General features: G+C 49.1%; 1 protein-coding gene across 1 annotated transcript; it reads left to right on the plus strand.

Moving 5' to 3' along the window:
- Nucleotides 1-9,355: 9,355 nt before the first annotated feature.
- Nucleotides 9,356-13,683, plus strand: Mex3b (mex-3 RNA binding family member B). Its single transcript, XM_036189492.1, has 2 exons — nt 9,356-9,984; nt 10,842-13,683. The coding sequence occupies exons 1-2, from the start codon at nt 9,708-9,710 to the stop codon at nt 12,299-12,301; spliced, it is 1,737 nt and encodes a 578-aa protein (XP_036045385.1). The 5' UTR covers nt 9,356-9,707; the 3' UTR covers nt 12,302-13,683.
- The last annotated feature ends 7,382 nt before the right edge of the window (nt 13,684-21,065 follow it).

Raw genomic sequence — 21,065 nt, forward strand, 5'->3', positions numbered from 1 at the left:
AATTTACCCCAATACCTGGCACCGGGTTTTTATTAATAAGTCTTTTAAGATTCATGTTACAGGGTCTCTTTACATAGTTCTGGCTATTCTGGAACTATGTAGACTAGGCTGGCCTCCAACTCAGAGATCCACCTGCCTCTGCCTCCCGAGACCTGGGGTTAAAGGTTTGTGCCACCACTGTTTGATGACTTAGATGATGGTATTGTGTAGAATGGATCTCAGCTGAACTGTGTTGCTCCAGAGCCAAATCTTAACCAGCCCAAATGCTTCTAGTTTCTGGTCTTCATGCCTTATATATCTTTCTACTTTCTGCCATCACTCCCTGGGATTAAAGGCTGGATTTCTGGGATTAAAGGCTTGTGTCACCACGCCTGGCTGTTTCCAATGTTGCCTTGAACACACAGTGATCCGCCTAGCTCTGCCTCCCAAGTGCTGGGATTAAAGGTGTGCACCACCAACGCCCAACTTCTGCTATGGCTTGCTCTGACCCATTTTCTAGCCACCATTTTTGGCTTTGTTCTAGTGGCTGTCTGTTCTCTGACCCCAGATAAATTTATTAGGGTGCACAATATTATGGGGAACACAATACCACCACAGTATTGAAATTGGTTGTTTGATGACTTTTATTTTGCTTTGCTTTATACTGTTTATTTATAAATCTCATTAAAATTTTCTGGCTAGAGACTATTTCCATTCCAAGGAATTGAACCTGGTAGTTTATATTTTAATGGTTTGGTTGGGTATAGTAGCAATTGTGCTAACTTGAAAGCATTGTTTTTTGTTTGCTCTTTTTTTGGAGACAGGCTCTCATGTAGTCCAGGTTAACTCTGAACTAGCTCTGTAGCTGGTGATAATCTTGAACTCCTGATCTCCTACCCACCAAGTGCTAGGATTCAACTTGTATGTCACTACATCCAGCTGAAGCTAAAATTTTAATAGCACTATTGGCATAATTTTTATTGTTTTAATTGATGTGATGAGAAAGAAATAATTTTACCTCAGGATTATTTGTGTCAATATCATGGCTGTATTCCATTAATTAACATCTTGACTTTGGATCAACATACATTTAATATAGACACAAAAACTCTCTAGATTGTAAGAGTATTTATTTAAAAAAAAAAAAGTTAAGAGAACAAAGCTGGATGTGGTGATGCATCCTCTAATGCCAGTGCTATGGGCATTAGAGAGACCCAATGCCAGCCAGCCAGCCAGCCAGCCAGCCAGCCAACCAGCCAACCAGCCAGCCAGCCAGCCAACCAGCCAACCAGCCAGCCAGCCAGCCAGCCAGCCAGAACTGTATGTTGCAAGAACAAAGAACCTATCATCATGTAGCTAAAGCTGTAAAATGGAGATGAAAGAGTTTGCACATTCCTGTCAATGGGTTGCAGAAAGCCCTCATCCCAGCAGACTGTATCCACATCCTGCTGACAGAAAGGCCTCAGTGAGCACCAGGACTCCTACTTCACAGATGAGAAATCCAAAGCCCAGGAACTGAACGAGCAGCTGAAAGTCAACAAGTGAAAGAAAAACACTCTCAAAAGCGATGAAATTCACCTGTGGACACATTCCACATCCAGACCTTTCCTAGGTGTATGAGCCCATGGGCATGCCTGTGCATCAGCCGTGAAGCAGGCCACCCACCTGCACATGACTCTTGGCTTGAGGAAATTTTCTTATCCCAGTGTTACCTTCCAAGAATATCTACCCTTGTTCTGTCATGTAGAGTTTCTAGACATTCTTTTCGAATAGTTCTTTTTCCTTTAATGAAAGAGTTTGATTCAAATAGTTCTTTAGACATGTCAAAGTGCTCAGTGTCTCCCATTGTTTACTGTCCTTTTACAGTCTCCTTGTTTGAAGGCTGTTTACTGAGTACCTGTGGTCACAAGACACTCTCCTTATTCTGTTCATTTATTTTTATTACCACTTGACATCTCACTGACATCCATATCGCTGAGAAATCTCCTCAGCTGCCTGTCTGAGGAGTGAGTGCTATTTCATTATTTCCACTGGTACGGTTTTGAGTCTTCACAATTTTCATTGTATTTTCCTGGACATAGCTTATTTCAGAAGGCAGCTGGAGTCTAGATGCTGGAATTCTAGCCTTAACTATTCCTAGGAATGTGGACTTGGGAAAGTTTGTTTATAGAGTAATAATAATAATAATAATAATAATAATAATAATAATAATATCTTATGGATACCATGACAGTCAATAATGAAGTGTTTCCTTGGAATCAAATGCTATATAAATTGCTTATTTTATTTCTTTTGACCTTCATGGCAAGAACAGCTGGTACCATCAAGATGATGTTTGTTCCACCACAGAGCCTGCAAGTAGGGTATGTATTCCCTGGGGACATTTTCTTCATCCAGAGGCAATCAGGAGCCACAGAGGGAAGGCAGAATGGAAGGCAGCCCCAGATACTCCTTTTACATGTCCTACAAGACCCTTCCTTTCTTATTTTCCACTCCCTAGATTCAGGAGCAATTCCTTCAGCAACCACCTGGTTAGATTCCAGAAACATTGACCATGAAGCTATCTTGGTGCCATGTAAGGGACAGGGGAGATGTTCACTAGACCATATTTCCTTAAACAATAAAGCAAGAGAACCTCACTGAGAGCCTTGGATTCTGGCTTTGTGCTCTGGCCCCACAATTAACAAGCCTTTGGCTTAAGACTGACAGTGTCCTACACTGGCTTTCAGTGTGCTTGCCGACAAAAGAGGACTCTGGACATCCCAAGTCTGACCTCCCATGTGCTTCATCAGGTTTACAGGTAGGGCTCCAACAGGAGACTTTGGGGAAGGCAGCATTTAACTGTTGCAAATGCTGGAATTCTGTAGTCCTGTCTGTCTTACCTCTGTTTAGGAATAAGAAAGCCATACCTCTTTGCTGAGGACTGTGAGCTTCCATTCCTGGAATCCTGGTGTCTGATAGATCTTTCCTCTCTTCTTCCTTTCTGGCAACGGAAGAATGCTGATCGCTGACTATTAACTGATATTAAATTTTAGAAGTCAAGCTGTGTTATTACAGGCTGATTTAATAAATGTTCTGAAAATTTTGCCCTGTCTACTCTCATAATTCCAACAGCTTTAGGAAGTGGGCTTCAGATAGTTCCTTTAAAAAAAATGAAAATAGAGTCTTCCCTCATACAATACATCCTAACCAACTCCCCCAACTCCCCCAGATCCACTCTCCCTCCACCTCCCTTCAGAAAAGTGCAGGCCTCCAAGAGACAACACTCAAACACAGCAAAACAAAATACAGTCAGACAAGGCAAAACCCTCACTTTGAAGCTAGACAAGGCAACCCAGTAGGAGGAAGAGTCTCAATAGGAAAAGAAGAGTATCAGAGACACACCTGCTCCCACTGTTAGGAGTCCCATAAAAACAACCAAGCTAACAGCTACAACATACACATAGAGGACATGGTGTGGCCTCACCCATGATTGCTGCTTCAGTCTCTGTGAGCCTATGTGTGTGCTGAATAGTTGATTCAGTGGACCATGTTCTGGTGTCTTCCATTCCCTCTGTCTCTCACAATCTTTCTGCTCCCTCTTCCTTGGGATTTCCCCAAGCTCCAGATGTGTGGAAGGGTTGCTGATGGAGACCTCCAATTTAGACTCTCTCTCTACATAATGCCTGGCTGTTGGCCTCTACACCCACTCCCATCGACTGCTGGTGGAAGCGTCTCTGATGATGACTGGACACGACACAGAACTATGAGTATAGCAGAATATCAGTAAGAATCATTTCATTGATTTTATTTTATTTTTTCAGTCGTGTTTGGTTGTACCCTTGGTCTCTGGGCTATCCAGTCTCTGGTTCCTGGCCATCCAGTGCCGGGCATGGGCTCCTTCTCATGGAGTGGGCCTCAAGATAAATCAGACATTGCATGGCCACTCTCACGAGTTCTGAGCCATCACTGCCCCGTACATCTAGTGGGGAGGACAGATTGTAGGTCAAAGGATTTGTGGAGGGGTTGGGGTCTGGGTTTCTCTCTTGGTAGCCTGCAGTGTACCTTCCCACACCAAGAGACTAGAATTTAGGGGTGAAGGCTCCACGCAGGCACCAGCTTGATCTCTCAATGTTCAATGAGCTGTATGGATGTTGTTCTTTGAAATGGAGCCCCACTGTGAGTTTGGGGAGAACAACTGTGTAGGGCCCCCAAAACCATTCCCTCTGGCAAGGACAGGGAATTATTTTTTTGGTTGCTTCTTAGTACTATTTAAAAGTTAAAACTAAGTGCATTTTACACCCCAAGTGTGTGTATATGTGTGTGGTAAGCACTTGTCTGTGCCCGTGGAAGCCAGAGGTCAGCATTGGGTGTCCTTTGTCAATTACACTCCACTTTATTTTTACTTTTTGAGAGAGGGTCTCTCACTGAACCTGGAGCTTGCCACTCATTCTGGTCTGATGCGCGGCTGGTCCCTTGGGTCTTCCTGTCTCTGCCCTCGAAGTGCTTTTAACAATGTACTACCAAGCCATGTTTGTTATGTGGGTGCTATGGATCTGAACTCCTCCAGTCTTCATGGTCAAATCAACAGTATGTTATTCAGCGAGCTTCTCTACAGATCCTAGATATTACATGGAAAAGTTAATTGACTAAAGATGTATGTTCAGGTCTTAAGACACACAGAAAGTGAAAGAAAAACTGTTTCGGTGAAAAAGTTAAGATTTTGATGCCTTTGTATTGTTTATTCTGTTCACTACTTACTACTCACACAGAGTTGAGCACATGCACACAGACACACATTCCTGGTTGTTCATGCTCAGTCAGCATACGGAGAGGATTTCCTACATTATTAAAACATTCCAGTAAATAGATGCGGATTGCAGGAACTTCGTGTCACTGACATGTTAACAATCCAGAGACAATGGAAAACCAGGAGAACAACAAAGAACTTTCAAATCCCTTCCCACGTGTGCTCTTTACAACCCTGTGTAGGATGTAGGGTGTAAATATTTCCAACTGAGGACCCAGGGCTCAGAGACAGGAAGGAACTTAGAAGCTTGGTCAAGATCACAGGATCCGATGCCACTTACCAGCCATGTGGCCTTGGGGACAATAGTTTTTCTAAGATTTGTTGATACTGAATCTTACTTCATCTTAGGAATTCTCCTTAAGAAATTGAACAAAAAACATTGTTGACAATGTTACTAAAACACATGATCCTGTAAAGAAGTTGCTAGGACTTCTCTCTGTAGCTTGGGAGGTACTCTGTTAGGTGAAAGTCCCACAGTAAAGCTTCATGGACTTGAAGGAAATCTGGCTCTGTTGGGAGAAGGTACTCAGCTAATTTTCATCTGTAAAATGGGTACATGGACAGTCTTTGACTCAGGGAAATTTTAAGAATTAAATCTCACACTATATTGGAAAGCATTTATAAACTGCCTGGCACATCATACACGTGTAATAAATATTATCTGTGATTACTAAACATTGCCCAAAGTCATGTTATTGTGGCTGGAGTCATTTGGACTGTTTCCTAGAGACTGAATTATTCATGTATGTACTTAAGGAAATTATGCCTTCAAGGCTATTCTGCCTGGCTCACCCATTCATCTAATAAGCAGGCATTGGGTTCCTAAGTAGATGCTACACACCGCAGAGCTCTGGTCTCTATAAATTCTTGCATCTCCTTCACTGAAGTACAACACACTTATCCCCTCCTCCGTGAAGTCCTCCCAGGACCCAAGGTGGGAGTCACTACTTCGCTCATTTGGACCTTCTCTGTGCCTGGTTTGCACATGAACAATGGCTCAGGGAAGAGTCCTTGCCCCAGGATCTTGCTCAGTTTTGTACCAATGCTTTTCTCACGCCCAGTCACAATGACTGAAGTGAGCTTGTATCCCTTCACATGGAGATTTAAACTCCTCTGGCCATCTCCTCAGTTTGCAAGATGTGTGTAAAGCAGCTTTGGAGACCTCTTGAAACAGATGCAGGCTGTCTTGTTACTGCCCTTGTTTGCTTTCAGGAGATGGCTGGAACCTTTCATTATTTTATGGCAGCTGAAATGCTCAATGCCAGCCCATACCTGCAACACTTTTCTCTTGTGATAATAAAAACATATATGGCCACACGAAGACGTCCTTGGGGAATGTGTCCTGGATCAGGAAAAGTAGTTAAGCTCTGGGGTCCAACAGGAACCTGGAACAATCTAACAGAAACTATGGGATTAGGGTATGTATTTAAAACCAGAAGTAGGCCCTGTATGTTGTACTGATGTCTCGACTTATAAGACATTAATTGAAAATGAAATTTTCTGAGTTATTTCTATAAAAATATTCAAGGGTCTGAAAACACTCCAGCACCCAGTACATTGTATTGCATGCAAGCAGAGAGGGCTGGAGGAAAGGCCCCCGCTAGTATCTTGTCATCCACAATGAGTTCCCTGACTCCTGTTCTCTGGTTAAGACCAGAAGCTGGATACTGGTCTTTTCATAGTCCACACGAAAGTCCAGCTGGGGATGGAGACTGGACTTTTCAGAGGTTATCATTGCTATTACATCAGTCACCCTGTAATGCTCTCAGGAACCTCTTCAATGCCGCTGTGTCTCCACCAAACACCCCCCCCCCCCCAGTCTGGACTACCTGGACCTGTCAAGATTGGTCATGAATTCCTAAGGTCAGAGTTTCCACTTTGCTTTCATGTGGGGCAAAAAAATGTGTGATTTCATCCACCTTTCACAGTTATAAGCAAGTGCGGTTCCTGCTTTCATCCAGCAGGGAAGAGTGACATTAAACATGTCACCTTGGTGAAGCATTGCATTCACCTTCCTGCTAATGAGCCAGAGTCCCTGGGGACTTCTGTGAAGAGCCAAATCCTCCAAATTTTCAGAAGTAACTCATCTGAAATCTTATTATGAGCAGGTTCCAGGGGAATAGAGTCATGGCAGACTAGCAAAAATCTATGGGCAAGCTCCCTACTGCAAGTATCCTGAGGGACCTTCCACCCCGCTCACAGGCACACCATCATAATCTGTTTTCTTATTTTTTAAAAGGAACCTCAGTAGGCCCCAAACAGAAGCTAACGTGTTGTGCTGGCAAGGCAAAAATGGTCTTTCCCTAACGGCCCCTTTTTGTTGACTTTCACAAATCAGGGTCTCACACTGTACCCCAGACTGGCCCAGAACCCACTAATAATAGCCCAGGCTGGCCAGGAACTGGTCGGAATTCTCCTGCTTCAGCCTCATTAGTGCTGGGATGACAGGCTCTTTGGCTTCTTGCCTTCACACACGCCTCTCCCGTCACTCTCTCTAGGCAGGGCGATTTTGCTCCAGTACTCAGTCTAGGCAAGAGACCTCAAGGGCACTCCTTCCTTATTCCCAAACCAATTTGACTCTGAGTTCATAAGCAAGAATTCCCTCCTGGGAGCCCCAGGTCCACGGATTCTACACCACCATCTTCTTACACGCCCCCCACTGCGCGCTCCCCCCCCCACCAAGAACGGCTTCTTTGAAGAAAAACACAGCCTGCTTGGGGGAAGCTGACATAAACATCCTGAGGAAATAGCCACAGTAAAGCGGCTCTTCAGCCTCGTTTCCCTAAGGAAACAATCAGCACCTCAGCCCCGAGACAGCTCCAGGTGAGCCAGTAAGCTCAGGTCACCTTCGCGCGCTTGAAAGTACAAACAGGCACTTGCAGAACTGACTACTCCCAAGTGCGCTGCCATCTATTGTCACGTTTAATGTTCAAAACCACCCAGGCATTGGGCAGGGGAGGTATTGTGGATAAAAGCCGGAGTCCGGGGGGCCCGCTTCCCTTTTCTGGGTCCCTCAGATCCGCCCTGGGTCCCCGGGGTCGCTCTCAACGGGGGAGGGGAGGCTCTCCAGTAAGCGGGTCTGTGGCGTAGACAAGTGGCCTTGGGGTTCTCGAAGGTGTCCCTCTCCAGGCGAACCTTGGCAGGATTAGGGAAACCCCGGAGTACTGGCCAAACTGCTAGAGACAGGGCTCAGGGGCGCCGATAAACAGGCGGGCTCCCGGAACAAAGAAGGGAGAAGCGGACGCGCGCTGAGCTCGAAGGGGCGTCCTCCCACCCCCCCCCCCCCCCCCCCCCCCGGAGGAAGGAGATGCGCCCAAGCCCGAACCCCGCCCCGGCCCGCCCCTCAAAACCGCCTTTTTTCTTTCTTGCGCTTGGAGGCTGTCGGTGGAGGAGCCGGGAGGGGGCGCAGTTCGCCGCGGCCTCCCGCTAGTCCCGTTTTCCCCTTCCTCCGCCGCCACCCCCAACCCGAGAAGCGCACAAAGAGCGCCGGGATCGAGCACACACCTCCCGGCGGGGCCGGGCAGGGTGGAGGGCGGGGCCCACGCGCTCTAGGCTCCTCGCGGGTACTGCGCATGCCCGGTCGAGGGGAGGGGCGGGACCGGGAGCGGCGGGCGCGCACGCCCGCACCAGCCGCTGGCTTTGGAAGGTTGGCGTCCAGGCAGTGGCCGCGCCGCGCTCGTGCGCGTGTAGGAGCCCGCGGGGGTCTCAGTTCGCGCGCCAGGCGTGTGCGGAACCCCGGGGGTGGGGGACAGAGCCTTCTAGAGGTCACCGGTGGCGTGCTGCAGCCGGCTTCTGGTTTGGGCATCCACTCCTTCAGGGCCACTTGGGGGAAAAGTGCTACCCAAGGCGGGGACAGAAATGTGGGCGCGCGCGCGAGTGGCAGTGTGGGCGGGCGTGTCTTTTGTGTCGCGTGCGTTCCCGCGCAGGTGGGCAGCTCGCGCCCAGCAGTCACTATACCACGGGGCCCAGGTCCTCGAGCTCTGGTTTCTGTGTCCCGGGGTTGGGCCGCCCTCTTGCACAGAGAGCAAGCATACCGTCCACCTAGTGGTAGTAGCATCGGCTCCAGGGATGCTTTATTTGGGGGCAGTAACGGGACTTTCGAAGGACCGCTCTTCGGAGCCTGGCCGCTGGCAGCACAGTTGGGCGCCTTTTCTTCTCGACCAGGAGAGGGAAAAGACTTAGGGACAGTGGTTGTCCTCGTCTGATAGGTACATAGAAATGTCCCAAGCAGGCCAGTCCCGCATTAGACAACAAAGAGAGGCGTTCGCGGCGGCGGCGGGGGAGGGGCGCGGCCGGGAGGAGGCCGGGGCGGGCTGCGGCGAGCTCGGTGGGGGTGGCGCTGGCTCTCCGCTCGCTCAGTCCCGGCCTCCGCCCGCCCCCAGCCTGGCGCGCGCCAATCGCCTCCCCCAGCGATAGTGTCAGTAGCATTGTAGTGTCAGCTCCCGCCGGTGACGTTGCGCCTCCCTCGTCCCCCTCCGGAGCCGTCTGGCTGCAGAGGCTCAGTCAAGAGGCGGGTAGGAGAGGAGGAAAAAGCGCTGAGTGAGGGCGGGCGGGCGGGAGGGAGGGAGGGAGTGGAGGAGCCGGGGAGGGGCTCCTTAAAGAAACGCTGCTGTCGCTCGCCTGCTCGCTTTGCGCTCGGCATTGTGGCCAGCCAGCCGGGCACTCGGGGGGCACGCGCGGCCGCCGCTCGAGCTCTGCCCCCACCCCAACCGCCAGCAGATCTGGGGTGGGGACCCAGGCGGGGGCTCTTGCAGCCACTGCCCGGTGCGGACTGCACGCAGAGACCTACTCCTCCCGGAGCCGAGAAAGGAGCCACGGAGCCCTCCGCAGCCGACCGGCCTCCCCGCCCCTGACCACCGTCTTCCCGGCTGCCTTTGTGGCTGCAGCTTCTGGCTGCGGAGCGGAGAGCCGGCTGGGGCGCGGCGTGCACGGCGGAGCAATGCCCAGCTCGCTGTTTGCAGACCTGGAGCGCAACGGCAGCGGCGGCGGCGGGGGAGGCGGCGGCGGGGGAGGCAGCGGTGGCAGCGGCGGGGGAGAGACTCTGGATGACCAAAGAGCCCTGCAGCTTGCGCTCGATCAGCTCTCTCTTTTGGGGCTGGACAGTGACGAGGGTGCCTCTCTGTACGACAGCGAGCCCCGCAAGAAGAGCGTGAACATGACCGAGTGCGTGCCGGTACCCAGTTCCGAACACGTCGCGGAGATCGTAGGGCGGCAAGGTGGGTCCGGCAGGGATGGGAACCGGAGGGGTGTGTGGGATCTCCGGCCGCCGCCTCACTGTGAGGGCGGGTGCGAGATCGCGAGCTGTGGCGCGGGGGAGCCTTGAGGAGGGAGGAAGAGCCGCGCGATGGGGCCAGCGCACCAGACAAAGAAAGTGCAGGCAGGCTGTCCTCCACCGCGGCGCCAGTGCCGCGGCGGGATGCACTTTCTCCTGCTAAAATCACTGCCTTCTCCTCTAACGCTCCAGACTTAGTCCATCCTAGGAAAGATCATTTAAATATAAGATACTGGGGGAGGGGGTCTCTGGTGGTCCTTTGGGAAGGGGGAGGAGGGGGAAGCGTCCGATGGGAGGAGGATGCAGGATTTCTGCAAAGGGCAATGGAATGGAGTCCAGGGAAGGAACAATGGGTCCCAGGACTACCATCCCCTCAACCCCACCCCAAGCGCTCCAGCGCCTAGGAATTGCGGCTTCCAAGGAACCCCTTGGTGTTTTTAAGGCAGTCAGCGTGCCCATTTGGATCCCGGAGGCATCTCCCCAGATGACTTTTCTGGGGTTTTGGGGCTTAGCTTGGGACGACTGCAGTCACCGGGGGAGGGCCAGGCATCCAATGGGCTGTTCCTCGAGTGTTGCGCGGGTAGAACCTGCGGTCCAGCTCCTGGCGCGGTTCGGGGTCAGTGAGGGAGACGCCCCCTTTCTCCTGTCGCATGTTCTGCTGTCCAGCTGCCTTGGGCGCGGGCTGTCCCGGGTCTCCGCGGTTACCCCGGGATAATGGGCGTGTCTCTCTGTCTCTCTCTCTCTCTCTCTCTCTCTCTCTCTCTCTCTCTCTCTCTCTCTCCTTTGCACCCTGGCTCCCAGGTTGTAAAATCAAAGCTTTGAGGGCGAAGACCAACACTTACATCAAGACCCCAGTTCGCGGGGAGGAGCCTGTCTTTGTTGTGACGGGCAGGAAGGAGGATGTGGCCATGGCTCGGAGGGAGATCATCTCCGCCGCGGAGCACTTCTCCATGATCCGAGCCTCTCGTAACAAGAACACAGCCCTCAACGGCGCTGTTCCTGGGCCGCCCAACCTGCCGGGACAGACCACTATCCAAGTGAGGGTACCATATCGCGTGGTGGGGCTCGTGGTGGGGCCGAAGGGCGCCACGATCAAGCGCATTCAACAGCAGACACACACATATATTGTGACACCCAGCCGGGACAAGGAGCCAGTGTTCGAGGTGACCGGGATGCCAGAAAACGTGGATCGCGCTCGAGAGGAGATCGAGGCTCACATTGCGCTCCGTACCGGTGGCATCATCGAGCTGACAGACGAGAACGACTTCCATGCCAATGGCACAGACGTGGGCTTTGATCTGCATCACGGGTCCGGCGGGTCCGGGCCCGGCAGCCTCTGGAGCAAACCCACCCCAAGCATCACTCCTACCCCTGGCCGCAAGCCCTTCTCCAGCTATCGCAATGACAGCTCCAGCTCGCTTGGCAGCGCATCGACAGACTCTTACTTCGGTGGTGGGACCAGCGGCAGCGCAGCTGCCACTTCACGCCTGGCGGACTACAGCCCTCCCAGCCCTGCGCTCAGCTTTGCCCACAATGGAAACAACAATAATAACGGCAATGGTTACACCTACACAGCGGGGGAAGCCTCCGTGCCTTCCCCGGATGGTGGTCCTGAGCTGCAGCCTACTTTCGACCCAGCTCCCGCCCCACCACCTGGGACACCCCTTCTCTGGGCCCAGTTCGAGCGATCGCCCGGAGGTGGAGGTGGATCTGCAGCCCCAGTATCCTCTTCCTGCTCTTCCTCGGCATCCTCATCTGCCTCGTCGTCCTCGGTGGTCTTTCCCGGCGGTGGCGCCAACAGCACACCCTCCAATGCCAACCTGGGGCTGCTAGTGCACCGCCGGCTGCACCCAGGCACCAGCTGCCCGCGTCTGTCTCCACCCTTACACATGGCCCCAGGGGCAGGAGAGCACCACCTAGCTAGGCGTGTGCGAAGCGACCCAGGCGGTGGAGGTCTGGCCTATGCCGCCTATGCTAATGGGCTAGGGGCGCAGCTCCCGGGTCTGCCTTCGTCGGACACTTCGGGCTCCTCCTCGTCCTCCAGCTCCTCCTCCAGCTCTTCCTCCTCTTCCTCTGGGCTGCGGCGCAAGGGCAGCCGCGACTGCTCTGTGTGCTTCGAGAGTGAAGTGATCGCCGCGCTGGTGCCCTGTGGCCACAACCTCTTCTGCATGGAGTGTGCCAACCGCATCTGTGAGAAGAGTGAGCCCGAGTGTCCCGTCTGCCACACCGCGGTCACTCAGGCCATCCGCATCTTTTCCTGAAGGCAGTGCGCGCGTGCGTGCACTGTGCAGGGAAGGAGGGTCCCCTCCCTAGACCCTCATTCCCCAGGGCCTACCTGCCCAGACGCCTCTGGTGCCCTCCTCTTTCCACCTCTCCCTCCTCACTCTCAGAGATCCCAGAGGAGCTTGGAAAGCTGTAGTATCCGCTCATTTTTAAAATGTCATTTTTAAACAAAGGAACTTGCCAGGATCTCTGCATCAAGGAGTACTGTAGCCTGGGAAGCCTCTGACCACCTGAATTGCATGCTCTATAAATAGTAGGCACGGCGACATTCTAGAAACGATAGTTTTTACACTGTACTTAATAGGAAGCTTCCAAAAGAAGAAAACCCCACAAGTTTTCCATTTTCTTGAAGTAGGAGAAAAATGAACAGTAATTATGAAGATGATTAATAATTGTGCTATGGGATGTGTGGACTGTTTCGTGTGTTTCCCTTTGTGGGTGGGTTCCTACAGCGCTCGTTCTAGACACAAGTGGATCCTTTTTGAATGTTCATGGAAGGGCCAGGAGTTCTGTACAACCAGGACCCTGCAGCTTTATTAAAGTTAAAACTGTAACATATCTCTTATATATTAAAAAAAAAAACCTTTAAAAGTTTTAAAGAGAAATTGCATTAATACAGATTGAAGTATTTTATTCTTTTTTTGACTTGAAAAATTATATTTCATATTGCAAAGATGTTTACAAGTATTTTAATTTAAGTTCAGTGAACTTTTTTGTAGCTGGGTTAAATCTTTTTATTTTTAGTATGGCCTTATGGCAAAGAACACTGTATTATTTTAATAATCACACAATTGTGACGGATTACAAACCATAAAATGTATAACGTTTTGAGCAGTATTCTGTTGGGATGGAGATTTTATAGGTTCAGACAAAATCTTCTAGATCTGCTTCACCCAGCATATTTTCTATTCAGTGATATAAAGCATATTTTATTCTATATTATTACAAAAACGGAAATGTATAAACATGTCAAAAGGAACCGTTGACGCTTTCTAACATTTGTATAAATAGAATTCAGTGCAAATTACAGAAATTCTGTTGCACCGCTATAGTTTTAGTGTTTCTATTTTAATACATTTGTTTACCACTTGTTTATGTATATGTAGGTGATGTTACTTGAGCTTAAATGTACTTTACTGAGCAAAGTTTAAAAAACAAAGTATATTTTATTTTATGATAAAGGGCCTTTAACCTCATGGTCAAATACTAATATTATATTTGCTGAGACAAGATTTGAAATTGTATCAAGAGTTTTATTTTTCTGACATTTAAAGTTCTACATAATAAAGGTAAACTTAAGTAATGGTGCTACTTCATTTTTTAAGTATTTCTATATAAATAAAACATTGAAGAAAAATCAGTGTTGTATGGTGACTTGATTTTTTTATTTTAAGCCTCTTGGGGTGTAACGTTGGGAAGAAGCATTTTTAAGTGATAGGTTGGAATGCAGAGCTTCCAAATAATCATGTAGTTTGTCAATAGAGCTGACTCCGAGAGGGGAAGGATTTGGTTGATGGATGGTCACAGGGAACACGTTTTTTGTTGTTGTTTTGCTTTTTAATTGGAAACAATTTACTAAACCAAGACCAATTTCTCCATTAGACTTAGCTGACAATGCTTAGGAATGATGATATGTTGGGGGTCCCCAGAGCATGGTTACTTTTTGTTGTTTTTTAATTAGGAGACAAAAAGAAAAAGACATTCAAAAGAAACATTTGTACTTTCAGCCCACACAAATCTGTTACATTTACCCAAGAGTACTAAGAAAAAACTTAAAACGTGAAACTGGCAATCAATTTGAATGTTGATATTATAGATAAAAGGCCCTGGGCTTAGGGAAGTAAATAGCACTGCTCAACTTGATGCCCTCCTGGGGCTGGTGGTGGTGGTGGTGGTGGTGGTGGTGGTGGTGGTGGTGGTGGTGGTGGTGGTGGTGGTGGTGGGTGGTTCAGGGACCCTTACCTGCTGGCTTGCCTGGAGAAGTCAGTCCCACTGAGGGCCGTCTCTTTGAGAAGGAAGGGCTAGAAAGAAGCTCTGCTTGCTAAGGACCTTGCTGGATTTGAGCTTGGGTCTTATCAGGCTTCCTTGGGGTCAGGCTAATTGGTGTTGACAAGCAGCAAGTGTTAACTATTTGTTGTTGCCTGAGGGAAGTTCCTGTGTGCTGCTGGCAGCAGCTCTGCCTCTCCCCTAGCCACGAGGCTCTGTCAGGGGAGGGGCAGCTACTTTTACTGGACCTGAACTTTCTTTAGTAAAGAATACTGAGGAATGACCGGACCTTGCCATGGAATTTCCAGCCAACTTCCTGACTGGGCTGCCAGACCTCAGGAAAACAGACTGGGGCAGGAGTGTGGTGGGCACGAATCAGAGCCGGTGGCTCTGAAGAGAAAGCTGTGACATAGATTGTTCCTCTTGGTTCCTTGGCGTTCCAATTTTGTTGTTAGGAAATGGAGCCCCTGCTTCCATAGTTCCTGGTCTATTAGTTCTAAAGGATGAGATGGACATGCCTTCCCGGGAAAGGAGAGAAAGGAGTGGCCCTGCTTAGAGAATTGTTGGCATTATCTTCAGCTCTGGGCAGTTCCAGGCTCTGTTTACCTCCTTTGCTTCTCCCTCAGGACAGGACTTAACCTAGACCTGGCAGGGAGAGATATTGTTAGGTCTAAGCCTCCCTTCACATTTAGCTTTCTGGAAATGCCTAGAACAGAACCAAAATTCTTTGTGCATTTATATTCTTCAGTATCGTAACTTTGGGTTTCTGCCTTAGCACAATGAGTTCAGATGATACAAGGGAGAAAAAGCAGAAGTCTTGAGTGCCACCCACCCCCAGCTGATGGACTGTTTATTTACTTAGGTTTCTTTTATTGACATTATAAACTTTATTGTAAAAGACAGAAATAAACAAAAATATCATGCGCCCAAACTAGCTGGACCTTAAGTCTATACAAGTCAAGGGACTTCTGTATAGTTGGAATAGGCATTAGGGGCAGAAATAAAACAACGAGCTAAATCTGAGGCTATCTACTTGGGTGGCATGTGTGTCTTCCTTCTTTGTGTTTCTGGCATGTGCGTATATGTGTGTACACGTGTGCGTATGGGTATATGTGTGTACATATACATGCAGAGCCTAGGTGTCTTTCTTAAACCCTCTACACCACCTTTTTTTTTTTTTTTTTTTTTCTGGTTCAAGGTTTCATTGAATCTGGGGGCCAGGGAAAGATCCACTATGTGGGCTGCCCCCTAAGCCCCAGAGATTTCAAGGTCTTTGCCTCTCCAGCACTGGGGTTATGTTACTGCCATGCCTGGCATTTTATGTGGATGCCAAGATCCGAACTAAGGCCCTCTCTTGTACAGCAAGCACTTTGCTGACTGAGCCCTCTTCCTGGCCCCGGCCTACACGTCTCTGCAGTGAGAGAAGGGCCACTTTGTTGATGAGAATTTGGGAGATATATTTTAGCACAGTGTGGCTTCTCAAGGCTCTCTAACATGGATTTCCCCTGTCACCAGCAGGGAACACAGACACATTCTAGTGATCTTGCCGGACACTGGCTTGTGGTACACATTAAACCTTTTACTCCATCCTCCAGGTGACTATTGTGGACCACTAACTACAGGGATGACAGTCTTCCAACTGGAGACAGGGTGCCACATTTACATTCTCTAAGCCTCACCAGTGGGAAATTCCCTTTCTACTTCCACACTCTGAAATCTGTAATTCCACAGCAACAAAACACCACGTCCCATGTCGCAAACACCTCTCCCTCTAATGACTAGTCCTTGCTTTATCTATGTAGAACACTGGCTCTCAACAGGGCTGGTTTTTACACACACACACACACACACACACACACACACACACACACACCAATTTGGCATTCACTCAGCACATTTTTGGTTATGATATAAAATTGCAATTGTGTCTTAGTAAATAGAAGCTAGAAATACTGCTATCACCCACAGTGTTCAGGATAGCCCCACGACAAAGAAGACCTCAGCGGTGGATCTTTCCTAATGCCCCTTCCCTGCTTTGTGGCTTGGACCCAAGACATAGGGGCTTCCAGGCTGAATTGTGGGTATTTTGGAATCACCTACTACCCCATGCAGCTGGAGTTATATCTGGATCCCCTGGTAGAGCAGATCAAAGCAGATAGCCTATCACAGTCAAGGGATTCTTTTTACTCATCAAAGGAAGAGTAGATGGAATCCAGTTAGTAGCAATGTTTCAAATTGGTGGCTCAAAACTCTTAAAAAAAAATGTATTTCTGTTTCATTTAAATATTTTGTGTTTTTGAGAATCTCATATGTGAGTACTATGTTTACAATATTTTCCCCCTCCCCTCCCCCTCAAACTCTTCTGTACCTCTCCACAAATTTATAACCTCTCATTATTGTACATATGTACACACACACATACACACACACACACACACACACACACACACACACACCCTACTGGGTCTCTTTGCTCATATGCACGTGTTTAGGGATGACCACTTGGGATTAGATAGTCTATCAGGGGGTGTGTGTGCCACTTATGAGTGCCGGAGGAGGCCAGAAGAGGGCATCAGATCCCCTGGAGCTGGCATTACAGTTGGGAACTGCTCAGTGTGGGGGTGCTAGGAATTGATCTTAGATTTTCTAGAAGCGAATCAAGCTCTCTAAATCACTGTGGCATCTTTTCAGCCGATAAAACACTAAGTTTTTAAATAAATTTATTCTTGATCTGGGTGTGGTGGCACATGCCTTTAATCCTAGACCTTGGGAGGCAGAGACAGGTGCATCTCTATGAGTTTGAGACCAGCCTGCGCTAGAGTAACATAGTAGAGGGACCCTGTCTCAAAACAACAACAAAAAAAAATGTGTGTGTGTGTGTGTGTGTGTGTGTGTGTGTGTATGTTGTATATGTGTGGGCTCACTGGCCATGGTCTGTGTGGTAGTTAGATGGCAGCTTTGTGAGGCTGTAAGAACCAGACTCAGGTCACTAGGCTGCTGTGGCAAGTACCTTTCCCACTGAGCCATTTTCCTGGCCCCCTGTAACACACTTTCACTCACCTCTCTCCTGTGATCACCCAGGGTGGGTGGTGTTGGGACTTCAGTGTGCCCTTTCTCAGTGAGATACAAGTAGTCCACACACAGTGTCCCAAGCAGACTCAACCTGAGTTTTCAGCTGTAGGGGAAGCTCTCCTTGTCACGTTCCCTGTGGTCAGTGACAAAATACATAGAAAAATGTCAAACTCCTTCTGGGTGTACCCTGAAAACTTTTCCTTTTCTATATTTTGTGAGTTCCCCTTATTTCACCAAAATTTGTCCTTGGGGAAACTGCCAATATCTGTAGTGAACTTTAGTCATCAATTGATGTAGAAATTTTATCACAGAGTCTCATCTTTTCAAAAAAATAGGGACAAATTTACCCTTCCTAAGGAGTATCAAGTCTGCTAGCCAGGTAGGCTAGAGTAGTCACCTTGAAAACTCCATGGGTTTAAGGTAATTTGGGAAAAGATGGAAAGTATGCTGGTTACAGTCACCTACCCATTCCGCCCCCACCCAGAGAGAGCCAGACTCTCACTGCATAGCTCAGGCTGGTCTCCAACTCACTGTACTGTCTTAGTCTCCCAAGTTCTGGGAATACAAGCCTAGGTTGGCATGCCTGGTATACACTCCTTCTCCTTAAGAGGTGAAGTGATGACGGGCATGAGGACTTCAATTCATTCCCCAGAACTCACTTCAAAGTGCTGGGTGGACATGGTGGGACACTTGGAATTCCATGACTGGAGACAGATAGATCCTTGGGGTTCACTGACCAGCCAGCCTGGCCTACTCTATAAGTTCCTGGTCACTGAGAGACTTTTCTCAGAGGAGGTAATAGTACTACTAAGGATGACACTTGAGATTGTCATCTAGCCTTACATATGTGGGCATACACGTTTTTGTGGACATGTATATGCACAGACACATTAAACAAAAGAGGGTCCATGTGTTAGGGAATACAGGCCCTTTTAATGTTAATTCTGTCCCATTTCATCATCCTTTTTTTTTTTTTTTTTGACCTTGCCTACTAGTTTTTAAAATGTTGGGTACTTGTACTCCCCGGGGAAGGCCAAACTTGCTTTTTAAAAATTGGATACTCTAGGAAGACTAAGCATCCCTTCATTGGCCCAGTGGATGTTGATGGCTTCTGCCATTTATTAAGCTCCTCCCTCGGATGCACACTCTGTAGGTGGGTGAGGAGGCTGATGTAGAGATGCAGATGTTTGGCTTATCTAAGGCTACATGGACAACATCAGAACTAGGACACCAACCATGGATCCCTCTAAACCCAAAGCTCCCATCTTTAGCAGCTTAAAAAAACAGCTTTAGTAGTGGCGTTCTCAGAAGAAGGGAGTGCTCCTTTGTAACAGAACAGTCAAGTGGTGCTCCCATCTGACTGATGATGCCAACTGAAGCAGCAGGGACCCAGCTGCTATAATGCCTCCAGGTCATAAGAACTCTAAGAGCATCCTGCTTCCAGGGGGCTTTCTGAGTCCTGACGTTTCTATCCACCTTTTGGTGATCAACTGAAAAATTAGTGTTAAGCTCATTCTGTGATATATTCTTTAAGGATTAAAAAAAGTCACTGGAAAAAAACAAAATGAATAGAGAATTCACTTTGAAAAAAAAAATGCTCATGGACTAATTTAGACAGAAAATAAAAGATGCCAAGCTAGTGGCTGAAAAGAGAAACGTGGTTAGTTGTTTAGACTGTAGACTAGCGAACTCTTGGCTGGATTGTTCCCCTCTCCCAAGGAGTCCATTGTTTTGTGCATTTATAGAATTGTAGGATGTAGGCCTGTTCTAAAAATGGCAAATTGTGGCTCAGTGTGTTCGTCTGTGGAAACAGAGGTGGGGTCTCTGCTAGTTCCTTTTTCTCCTCACTGTAACTGAGTGACCAGTCTGTGACAGAAGAGAGTTAAGGAAGGGGTTGAGATGGTACTACCCACCCTGGCCAGGAGGGCCTGGAGGCTGGCGCTCACACCTGGGATGTCAGGAAGTAGAGAAAGCACTGGAGACTCTGAGGAGCTCTAAACTTTAAGGCCCATCCCCCACCATGACCCACTTCCTCTGGCTAGGCTCCACCACCAAAAGGTTCAGCTACCTCCTCAAACAGGGCTACCAGCTGAGACCAAGGTTTCAAACACAGGAAACTTTGGGGACATTTCCTATGCAAGCCACCACAGTACCCTGAGTTCTGGATTGTAGCACATTTGCCCAGGCCCTCTTTGGGGCTTACAGGGTACCTCGTGCCCCATTGCCAAGGCCTGTTACAGTTGCGAATTTGCTGGCCTTTTCTCCCCACCAGGCTGAGAATGAGAGCAGAGGTCCTACCCTTCCATCTCCACTGTAGACTCCAGACAGCCTGGCTACAGTGATGCTTGGCATTTAGTAAAAAGCATGTAAGCCTATATGCCCATCAACAGGGGATGGACTCATGAAGCTGTGTAATTTCTGCACAATACAACTTTCTTAGCTAGTACAATAAATGAGATGTCACTCCAGTGTCACTGAAGGCAAAATGCAAAGGAAATCATTTTTGTTGTTGTTTAAAAACACTTTGAGATATGCATAGAAAAATTCTAGAAGGTGAAGACAGTAGTCTTTATGATGGCTCTCAGTGATCTCATCCCCTCTGGGAAGCCACTCCCTTTGAAAGTAGGTAGTACTTAGTGACTTGATTTTAATGAGCAGAATATGCCCTCCGTGATTAGATGCCACTTTTGAAATGAAGTTATTAAAGCATTGTGACTTTTGGATTTGATATCTCTCTCCTCCCCTCCCCTCTCCTCTCCCCTCCTCACCCCTCCTCTCCCCTCCCCACCTCTCCTCTCCTCTCCCCTCCTCTCCTCCCCTCCCCTCTCCTCTCCCCTCCCCACCTTTCCTCTCCTTTCCCCTCCTCTCCTCTCCCCTCCTCTCCCCACCTTTCCTCTCCTTTCCCCTCCTCATCTTTCCTCTCCCCTCCTCTCCCCTCCCCTCCTCACCTCTCCTCTCCTCTCCCCTCCTCTCCTCTCCCCTCCTCACCTCTCCTCTCCTACCCTACCCTCCTGCCCTCCCCTCACCTCTCCCCTCCCCTCCCCTCCTCACCCCTCCTCTCCTCTCCCCTCCTCACCTCTCCTCTCCTACCCTCCCCTCCTGCCCTCCCCTCACCTCTCCCCTCCCCTCCCCTCCTCTCCCCTCCTCACCTCTCCTCTCCTCCCCTCTCCTCTCCTCTCCTCACCTCTCCCCTCCCCTCCTCACCTCTCCCCTCCCCTCCTCTCCTCTCCCCACCCCTCCTCTCCCCTCCTCACCTTTCCTCTCCTCTCCCCTCCTCTCCCCTCCCCTCCCCTCCTCTCCTCTCCTCTCCCCTCTCTTCCTCTCCTCTCTTCCCCCCTCCCCTTCTCCTGTCTTGTCTTCTCCCCTCCTCTCCTCCCTTCCCTCCCCTGTCCTCCCCTCCCCTCTCTCCTCTCCTCTCCTCCTCTCCTCCTCTTCTCTCCTTTTATCTCCTCCCTCAACCTCCTAACCTCTCCCCTCCCCTCCTCTCTTCTCCCCTCCCCTCCTGTCTCTTCTTCTTTTCCCTCTTTCTCTTGCCTTCGATAAGGCAACCTAGAAGTCCGTGTGGTGAGAGCGGGGGTGCCTTTAGCTCAGGCCGCCAGGATTTGAGGTTCTCAGCCCAGTATTCTAGGAAGAATGGAAACTAACCAACAACTATGCCAGTGACCTTGTAGCAGATCATCCCCA

The sequence above is a fragment of the Onychomys torridus genome, chromosome 1, assembly GCF_903995425.1.
Source record: "Onychomys torridus chromosome 1, mOncTor1.1, whole genome shotgun sequence".
Classification (NCBI taxonomy): Eukaryota; Metazoa; Chordata; class Mammalia; order Rodentia; family Cricetidae; genus Onychomys; species Onychomys torridus.